The sequence below is a fragment of the Callorhinus ursinus genome, unplaced genomic scaffold, assembly GCF_003265705.2.
Source record: "Callorhinus ursinus isolate GAN/ISIS: 27379988/994484 unplaced genomic scaffold, GSC_fseal_2.0 scaffold24, whole genome shotgun sequence".
NCBI lineage: Eukaryota > Metazoa > Chordata > Mammalia > Carnivora > Otariidae > Callorhinus > Callorhinus ursinus.
Window position 1 is genome coordinate 2,418,328 of NW_027397086.1, and position 10,392 is coordinate 2,428,719.

Sequence of the window (10,392 nt, forward strand, 5' to 3'; positions counted from 1 at the left end):
ACCCTCCAGTTCCACAGAAGACAAAGCAGAGGGTCAGGGTAGGAAGTGGCCACAGGGCTGGGAGGTAGAGAACGAGGGATCTGAACCCAGCTCCATCTGCTGCCAAATCCAGGACCTTTCTGGTTTCCACAGCAGCTTCTTAGTTGTTTATTTATTTTTTTAAAAGAGGCCACCTTCTGTCCCCAAAAGGCCAGAGGGGTGGGGGCGCTGGGGGAGGCTGGGGGGAGAGAGAGAGGGAGGGAGAGAGAGAGAGAGAGAATGGCACTCTGAGCCCACTTCCTAGCTGAAAACCCAAGCCTAAAATAAAAAAAGGAGAGCGCTATTTCTGCTTTGGGTTAAACATTCCTCAAAGCCACATTCCTCCCGCCCACCTCCTTCTCCCCTGCCAGGGAATCCGGAGCACGGTGGCCTGGATGCCCCACCGGGCTTCCTGGTGCCACCGCATGAGACCAGGAGTGCCAGAGCCAGCAGCTGCCCAGCACCCCTTCCTAGGCACCCCCCAGCATGGACTCAGTAGGTGGGGAGCACTGCCCCCCGGGTGGCCCCATCAGGATACGCTCAGGCTAAGAAAAGATGACTCCCCATCACATAGACACAGGACACTGGAGAAACTGAGACCCTGAAGGGGCAGCTAAAAGCTACAGCAAGTCGGGCTAGAATGAGGACCCCAGACTCCAACCTGGAGATCCATCCCCTCCCACCCCACCCCATCTGATTGCAGGTCAGGAGCACAAGCAGGTCCCACCCTGGTCAGCGGAGGACCAAAACAAAGCAACACACAGACAAACACTTTAGAAAGCCCAGACTCTTATACAGAGGTGTTCACAAGCCGGCCCTGTGTGTGACTCCAGGTCGGGCACTGCACAAGAAACAAATCCACCACGAATGTCCCAATCCTCAAGAAGCCTGCCATCGCCCGGGGTGCTGCTACCAGGCCTCCGGCCCCTGAGGCCCCCTCTGTTGCTGTGTCCCTAAGCCTCACACTGCACCTGTGGCCTCCCACTTTGTCCAACAGATGTTTCGCGAGGCACCCTGGCCACGCCAGGCACGGGCAGGGCAGGACGGCTGGGGGCACTCCAGGTGTATCCTGTTAGTCTCCATGGCCTTATCCACAGGCTGCCTCCTGCTTCGCAGCCCCGGCCTACAGGCTCCCCAAGAGCAGGGATGGTGCCAACACTGGACAATGGGACACACCGCTCCTGAGCCCACAGGCTGGGAGGATCCCATGAGGTGAGCACAGCACTGGGCACTAGTGAGCACTGGAGCCTCCCCTGGGACAGGCAGAGGGCTGAGAAAGCCTCAGAGGCCCGGGGTGGGGCAGCCGCCTTGATGCCCAATCCTACCGATGTCCCCTGGACTTCTCACAACTGCTCGCCTGCTGCCTTCCTGGAGGAAGCCAAGCCGAGGCTGCCCCAAGTCCCTTGCAGGAGGCGAAATACCTGGAACCAGTAGGGCCACGTGTAAAGCTATGAAGCTGGAAGGATCCTATCCACTGTCCAGCCTCACCTCCAGCCCAGGAATCTGGGATGTCCCGGCAGTATCTGATGAACAGCTGCCTGAATGCCTCCAATGTTGGGGTGCTCACTACCCTACTCAGCAGCTCTAAGGCTGTAAGGTTCACAGAGATTGTAGGAGCCAGGCACACAGAGGAAGGGGCATTGCTTTGCCAGACAAAGATTTGAGCCTGAGCCCCAATGTGGCCACTGCCTGGGAAGCCATGGGCATGTCTCTGACTCTGCCTGGGCCTCTTAATGGGCACAACAGTCCCTATTCCCAGGGTTGTGGTGAGACCACAGGGCGGTAGATCTGTACTAAGTACTCACCGCTCCACATGTTCACTTGGTAAATGGGGGCTGTCACTTCTGCTATCCCTCCCCAATCCCCCCACCACCCCAGGACAGATGGGCTCCCACAGAGCACCGTGGCGACGGCAGGAGGGTGAGAAGTGGCAGCCAGGATGCCTGGTCCCAGAGCTCAGCAACTGCGCCACCGGCTTCTGGCTCAGGTCTCCGGCCCGTCTATGCCTCCGGCCCAAGCTCCCCGCCCGCCAGGCGCATCCGCATTTACGACCCGCGCCGAGCTGCCCTCACACACACCAGCACGCGCACGCGCACGCGCGGGCACAGACGTGCCGCCGCACCCACTCCCGACACACACCGCGACCCCGTCACTCGCGCCCGGAGCACGCCCACGCGAAGCGGGGCTCGCACACGTGATCCACAGCCCCCGCCCCACCATACACCCACACCAGGCACCCACGCTGGCTCACGATCGTCCGCGCACCTCCAAGGCAGCTTCTGGGCACCCCCACCCACAAGCCACCCCGCCCTCGGCCCAGGATCAAACGCCGGCTGCATCACTCACCAGATGGGTGGCCTTGGGCCCACCCTGATCCGCCGTGAGCCTCAGTTTCTCATCTGTAAGCGAGCACCACCCAGGACTCCTGGGAGGAGCTGGCGATCGGTGCGTGTGAACCCTGAGCTGGGTCCGGCAGAGACGGCCTCTGATCCTTCCGCGATGTTGATTACAGATTTGCCCTCATTCCTCATGAGCCATCAGATTCCTGTCTCCACGGTCCCTACGCTCACCCACAACAGCCCCAGTTCGCAGATGAGAAAACCGAGGCACGAGAAACTAAGAACTGTGTCTGCGGCCGAGACAGCCCATGATCCCAGGTCAGCAGACACCAGAGCCCGGGCACGCTCCGTCCCTGGGGCCCCGCTGTAGCTGCCCCACATAAGTCTCACCAGCTGGAAATCTGAACATCATACAGAAAGGGAAACTGAGTCCCAGGGGCACTGGGGACTCCACGGTGACTGTCCAGGCTGAGGGTTCTGGGACTGAAGCCCAGGCAGGTGTCTCTCTGGCCCTCCAAGGCTACGTCCATGCAGGGACCTAAAGTCCAGCATTCCAGAGCCTGTCTTCCCTCCCCAGCTCAGTGAGCCAGGAGCCCAATGCAGAATGATCCTGCTGCCAACCAGCTGGGCCAAATACAGAGGCCATCACATTTGCCACTCACTCCCAATTTATCTGAGGGCTTGTGACGGCTCACCCTGTGAGCACCCGGGGGGTGGCCAAGGACTGCCATCCCCTGACACGAAGAGCTTAGCAGCTTCTTTCCTGTGAGAGTATTTACTGAGCACTTACTACATGCCAGTTCCTGTGTCCGCCTGTTGGGAAAAGCACTGCGGTCCATCCCCAGGTCACACACAAGACACCCAGAACTCAGAGGGGCAAGGGGCTGGGCAGAGTCACAGCCAGAAGACAGCAAAGCTGTCCCACAAACGCTCAACGCTCTGTTGTCCTGCCCTCAGCTGGGAATCTGACCCCAATTTCAAGTTACCTGGAAACTTGGCACATTAATTTATGACGTTCTCTGCCCTGGTAAATAGACCACACCCAGGACGTGCAAAGTGTTACATCTCAAAATGCCAGTAAGAAGGATGCTCTTTTTAATTAATACTGGTTTTTTCCTTGCCTGAGAGGAAGAGCTATTTAGGACAAGATGAACCAAATCAGAAAACAGCAAGACACCCCTGTCTCAACCCCAAGAGCCAACCCATCATGGCACAGTGGGGAGCATCCCAACATTTAGAGCCAGGAGTCCTGGGTTTCTGCCTGGTATTTGCCTTGTAACCTTGGGAGGAACACTTCGTCTCTCCAGTACTTGATTTTTCCATTTGTAAAATAAAATAAAATAAAATTTGTAAAATAAAATTTGGACTATATGATCCCAAAATCTCCTCTAGCTCAAAGATCCCAGGATCCTATTTAATAGTAACCAAAGGAATGAACATTGAAAGAGCGAGCTACTCTTTTCTTTCCCACAAAATCAGCAGTAATCAAGAAAAGCAGTAAGACTCAGTTCTGGCAAGAATGCAGGGAAACAGGCACTCTCTCATCCACGTTTGCTGAGAATGGAAATTGGAACATACTTTTTGGAGAGTGATTTAACAATTTTTCTATCAAAAGCCTTTTAAGATGTCCCCAGGCTTTAACTCCACAGCTTCATTTTGGGGAATGTATCTTCAAGAAGAGCTACATACAAAAATTTATTGCAAAGATGTTCATACAAAGATTGAGTAGAAAAATGTTTGTCACAGCACTATTGATATTGGCAAAAAGAAGGAGGAGGAAGGAAGGAAGGAAGGAAGCAAGCAAGCAACCTAACTATCCAATGGCAAGGGATCAAATAAAATATTGCATTCACATGATACACCATTAAAAAAAATCATGCTTTTTATTTTTTTAATCATGTTTTAAACTTTTTTTTTTTTTTAAGATTTTCATTTATTTGACAGAGAGAGAGAGACAGTGAGAGCAGGAACACAAGCAGGGGGAGAAGCAGGCTTCCCCCGGGGCAGGGAGCCTGATGCGGGGCTCGATCCCAGGACCCTGGTTTCCTGACCTGAGCCGAAGGCAGATGCTTAATGACTGAGCCACCCAGGCGCCCCTAAACTTTTTTTTTTAAGTGGACTCCATGCCCAGCGTGGAGCCCAATGCGTGGCTCCAGCCCACGACCCTGAGATCAAGACCTGAGCTGAGATCAAAAGTCAGATGCTTAACCAACTGAACCACCCAGGCGCCCCTTAAAAATCATGTCTTAAAAGAATAGTTAATAATGTGAGCAAACATTCACACCTGTCAGGTTTAAAAAAGTTAGAAAATAAAAAGTATATAATCCCAAATGTATAAGGTAATGAAACCTACACACCAAATCCAAAGGAATCTTCCTCCCAAATACACCCAGAATCTGTCTCATCCCCGCTGACACCCAGTTCATCACCATGACCACCCCCTCCTCCAATCCATCCTTGGACTATAGATAAGAACACTCTCCAAACCCACATCGAACTTTCTCCACCACCCCCTTCCATGGCCTCCCACCCATCTCAGAAAATGTGCAAATCCCTTCCCATGGTCTTCGGGGCCCTTGGTGAGGAGTGACATGAGCCTGGCCCAGCCCCAGCCACATTGCCCGCTGCCTATGATCTGCCCAAAGGGGCCGAGGTCTGGCCTTGGGAGGAGAGGAAGTTGGGGGTGCAAGAGAAAGGGCTTTTACCTCACACTGCCAGAATCTCTGGGGTGGGGTGGGACTGGGGCTGGAGATGGAAGGAGCCAGAGGAGGCAGAAAGAGCCAGAACAGGTGTGAGGAGAAGACCTGGGCTCTGTGACTCCCCACAAGTCCCTGCCCCTCTCTGGCCTCCTCTGCTTCTCTCTGCACAAAGGGGAAGGCGGCAGACCCACTCGGCCCACCCTGCTCTAGGAGACAGAAGATCCTAGGACTGAAGCCACCAGAAGTCCCCTCAGAACCAGGCACCGTGCTAAACCCTTCACATGCCCGTGAATCCAACCCTGGGGCCTCTGGGCTGCTCATCTTCCACAGGAGGAAAGTGAAGCTCTGTGAGAAGGGGCGTGCACAAGGAAAGAGCCAGAACCCCAGCACATCTGGCCCCAGAGGCCCACTATCCTCCCTGAGACTCTGCTGCCAAACAGGCCCCCTTCCTTTCTGGCCCACACTCTGGACCTCAAAGCATCCTCCCATTTGGATCCACAGAGTCACATGGGCAGGTGCTACAGATGAATGAGCCGCTGCTCAGAGAGGGTAAGTGACCTGCCCAAGGTCACAGAGCCTGACTAAGGACCCAGCCCCGTTCTCTAGAATACTGAGTTCTTTCCTAACAGCAGACGTGGATGTTTCTTGCCCAGCGCCCACCCTAGTGTAGTGCCCCTAACCTCAACTCCTCTTGCTGCTGCTCGGTCTCACCTCCAGTGGAGAGAGGGAGCGGGCCTCCCTGGTCTCACCCTCTTGTGCCCAGGATACATAGGATTACAGAAGCCACCTTCCTCCCTCTGGGCCTTTCCTCTCCTGGGTGGCTTATTCCTTGCCTGGCTGTGGGGCCCCTCACAGCCCAACCCACTTGTCCCCAGATGGGTACCAGATACTGCCTCCCCACAACAGCAACGTCTTGCCCCCCTCTGGCTGAGCAGCACTGGGTGGGGGAAGGAATCATGGGAGAATATTCCTTCTCTTACAGGAAGGGACCCTCGTGTGACCTTCCCAAAGCCAGGGAGTTACAAGAGCCCAAATGGTGACACCCGGTATCTCTTCACCCCAGACTCCTGACCGTGAACGAGGGTCCCCTTCTTGGCTCTAGGTGGCAGAGGGGTTAGCTGCTGGCTACCCGAACCTACCCCCCCCCGGTTGCTCCTCCCCCTTCACAAGGTGCCACGTGCCGGGCACCATTCTGGGCATCAGGAAAAAGGCTGCAGAGACTCAAGGTTGGCAAGCAAGGTCAAGGCAGAGCCTGGGCTGACCAAGAGCGAAAAGGAGCAGGCGACCTCCTCCGGGTCCTGGACAGAGGGTCCCTGGGGAGTGCCGGGAGCACCATGGGGAGAGGCTAAGGAAGGGAGGCGGGGTGGAGGTGAGTGTCTGTTGGGGCCGCCTGGCTGGAGCCCAGAAACCTTTAAACCAGTGCAGCTCAGACCACAACAAATGGCTCGAGCCCCATAAGCTTGGTTTTTTGGACCATCTGGCTGGTTTCCATCTGAAGGCAAGAGTTATATCCCTCTCCTTCCCGTTTCAATGTCTGTGCCCAACCCCGAGTGAGCGCTCCATGAATGGCAGGTGAGGGCAGAGCAGAAATGACCAAGTGGGGGGTGTGGGGAGACCACTGCAGGTAAAACAAGAAGCTGCTAGGATTCGGGCTCACCAAGGATCCCACCTTTCTCTGCGTCCTATGGGCCAGGCACAAAGTCCGGGGCCGTGGGAAGATGCCCCGTGTGGAGAGATGAACTTTGCCCACAAGATGTATTTACGATCAACTCAAGATGAAGCTGAATCGTGTAGTCAAAGCGACATTAGGAACGACTGCTCCCATGCATCCTTACATCCTTGACAAGTGTTTGTTGCGCCTTAAGGAGGACCCTTTACCAAAAGGCCACGTATTAGGCTATAAGGGAATTACCCTGTTGGTGCCTTACGTCCCCTGGGAGCCAAGTACCATGAGCATACCCATTTTGTAGATGAGGACACCGAGGGTCACTTAGGGGAGGGGCTGGCCTGTCCCACTGCCTGGGCACACAGAGTTGACAACAGCCTCACCAACAAGCTGGAAGACAGTGGGCCAGACCTCCAAGAAACTGGGCCGCCGGCCACACTGACTCCTGCTCTCCGAGTCCTGGCTGGGCAGGGGCCCCCATCAGGCTCGAACCTCCTGCTGCTCCTGGATATGAGCTATGCCAGGAAGGGGGAGGATTGCACGACGGGGCGCGATGATTTACAAAATCTCATCTGCGGAGGAGGAAAAAAATCTCCTCTGCAGTGTTCAGCCTGAAAGACGGAAGGTTTTAGTTAGGCTGCATCCAGATGTGTCTTAGACCTCCTCCTGCCCCCCTACCGCCCCCAACCCCACCACACACACACCAGGACAGTCTTTCCCACGGAGAAGAAGAGTCACCACCAAGGGTGGCAGCCAGCGATGACTCAGGTGTGAACATCTGGGCTCCCCTCTGGGCACTGGAGCCAGCTGTGCTCTCCCGAGGGGGCCTAGAACCTCCCGGAACCAGGGTGGGTCTTCAGATGGGGCTCCTGGGAACCAAGATCTGCGTGACAAACACCTGTCAAGGACGCAAGGCCCTGGACCCAGCCCAGACCTCAGGACTGAGAAATCGGAGTACGAAGCAAGCGGTGCACGTGGAATTCAACAAGCTCTCCCACAGACTCTGACGGCCCTTGCTCAGTGCTCCTCTCTTGACCCCACACACAGAGCCCCCGGAACACGGAGCAGATGGCTCCAGCGCCCATCAGAAGGAAGCCCATCTGGGGGCCTTAGGACAAGCTGGAGGCTTTCTCTGCTTTTCCTGCCGGGAGACTTTTCATCATCAAATATCTGTGGACCTACTAAGTGCCAAGCAGCAGCAAGGGAGACAGATGGGAAGCCAATGAAGCCCCCGCCACCTCCCCCAGCCCACACCTAATAAAGGCTCTACAGAGGAAGGTACTCGGCTAACTCTCTCTGATCAAAACTGTTCCATGTCTCAAAGGCCTTTAAAAATAGCCCAGGCCAGCTCAGCACTACCAGACCCGTTCCTAACAAAGCCCTGTTGACTCAATTTCTCCCGAAGTTGACAGATGTGCCCAGGGGTGGGGCGGGGGGAGGGAGCAGCAACATGACCTCCCCCCCAACCCCTTCCCATTTAGAATCCACCATCAACGGGCTGATAGCAGCAACCAGACAGGGACCCACAGAAGAAAAGCCCCTCCTGACTTCTTGGCCTGAGTTCTGAGGTCTTTCAAGGGGCATAACTTTGGAAACGGACCGGGGTTTGAGTCCTGACACCACGTGGTGACTGGCCGTGGATCTTGGGCACAGGACTTCACCTTTCTGAGTCTTAGTTTGTCTGTCAGTGAGGTTGGTAACAGTGCCCACCGTGTGTAAGGCGATTCTATGAGCTAATGATGCCAAGAGCTCGGCACGTGACATGCTCAGGAAGCAGGCAACCTGGCTTCATTCAGCTCACAGTGGGCCCCCCTGCTCCGCCAGCATGGGGACGCCCTGGTTCAACCCAAGCCCACCACTCCTGTCAAAGCCCGTGGTGCCCTCTGCCGCCCCGGGGCCCAGGAACCTGGGAAGTCCCACCTGCAGCCAGCCTGCGGACAGCTATGGCCCACATCTGGATAGAGCCTGAGGAAAGCCCCAGCAAGTCTCACAGAAGAGCAACCAAACTGGGCCACCTGCCCGCTCCCCCCATCCCCCCAGGAAAGAGGGTAAGAGCGGGAAGGACCGAGTCCCAGTCCTTGGAGCCTCCACACTTCAAGCAGCAGCTACTGGGATGTGAGCTCCTTGCTGGAGCATTCCACTGGAGAAGGACCAGTACCTCCCAGCAGACTAGTGCCCACTCAGGAAAGCCCCCTTTGTTCTAAGCATGTGGGGGCGAGGGGCAGGGAGCTGAAGCGTGGGCTTGGCCAGACCTGCAAACGTGCCCAGAAGACCGATGAAGGGGGGGAGGGGGGCAGAGGTTGTGCAATGCACCACCAGAAGCTGCCTCCCAGGCCTCCATCAACGCAGGAGGCTGGCAGTTAATCTCCTGCCCCTGGGAAGAGTGCAGAGGGGCTGGCCCCCTGCGGCTGCCCAGGTATGGGGTCTGAACTCCAACCCACAGCCAGGGCCAGTGCCCCCTTCCAAGTCACACACCCAGGCAGGAGCCCTTCCAGACCATGCAGCCGTCCTTCTCCAGGTCCCCCCCCCCACAAAAAAAGAGCATGTGGTCATGTGGTCAGGACCCGGTGCCATGAACCCCTGGCAAGCTGGGGTGTCCCCCCAAGAGGCTGCAGGGAGGAGAGAAGTCCGTGAGGGAGAAACCGAAGATGCGAAGGTACAGGACAGTTGTGAAGTTGAGCCAAGTGGAGAGACACACTGGACCAGCTCTGGAGAAGTCCGAAATGGGCAGACCGTCCTCTTAGGGGGGGCCCCGGACGATGACCTGCTGAGATGGCCCAGACCACCCCACGCCCCCAACCCCCCCCCTTGTATCAACCCATTTCCCAATGTGGCAGATAGAGATAGAAAAGGGGAGGTGAGATCAGGGCCAGGGGAGAATTCACCCTGTAAATCCTGCAGCCCACAGGGCGCCCAGGACCCCCACGCCGCCGCCGCCGCCGCCGCCGCCTCGAGCTCTCTGGCAAGTCTCGCGCCCCACCCCCCCTCAAAGCACACGATCCGGGCCAGGGAGGGGGCGACAGGCCCACCTCGAAGCAGCAGCAGCAGCAACAGCAGCGGCATCGTGATGCATGAATCACCCACCCCGCTGTGCTCGTGCCAGTCGGCTCCGCACAGCCCCAGCCACCGCGCCACCGGGAGCCCCCTCCCCGACCACCGCCCCTCGCCCTGGCACAGCCCGGCTCTTTCGGACAGCTCTGCAGAGGGGGGGGGCGGGGGGGGGGGGGGGGGGGAGGGCTGGAGCCGGCCCTCCCGGCCCGGGGGTGGCCCCGCGAGCGCCGACAGGCGGCACCCGTCCCGGGCGTGGGGGGGGGAGGGGTGCCCTAGAACAATAGGGCCAGGTGTGGGGCCGGGGGCGCGGCCGGGGGCTGCGCAGGGGTCCGCGCGGAGGCAGGGCGGGGAATGGCCGAGGGAGGGGTGCGGCGGGCGCGCCCGGAGGACAGACGCGGGGTCCGGGGGGTGGGGGGGGGGGCCGGGCGTGGGGGAGGGGCGCGAGGGGGCGGAGGCAGCGCCGCGGAGCGCGGGGCGGGGGTCCCGGCGCGCGCACTCACAGTAGGTCTTCCTGGTCAGCTCCTCCACAACTTCGGGCTTCAACTTGCTGTTGGATTTCCCCATCCTCGGCGGCCGCGGCCCCCGCCCCCGGCCGGACCCCGTCGGGGCGCCCAGCAGG

The 10,392-nt window shown here is 57.9% G+C and overlaps 1 protein-coding gene across 2 annotated transcripts in view; it reads right to left on the bottom strand.

Annotated features, from left to right (window-relative positions):
- NCS1 (neuronal calcium sensor 1) overlaps positions 1–10,386 on the bottom strand; it is a 51,308-nt gene extending 40,922 nt beyond the window's left edge. For both annotated transcript variants that reach the window (XM_025888199.2, XM_073905609.1), the window contains exon 1: positions 10,274–10,386. In XM_025888199.2, the coding sequence (XP_025743984.1) occupies positions 10,274–10,337 (64 nt within the window). In that variant the 5' untranslated portion in view covers positions 10,338–10,386. The remainder of the gene's footprint in view (positions 1–10,273) is intronic.
- Positions 10,387–10,392: the final 6 nt, after the last annotated feature.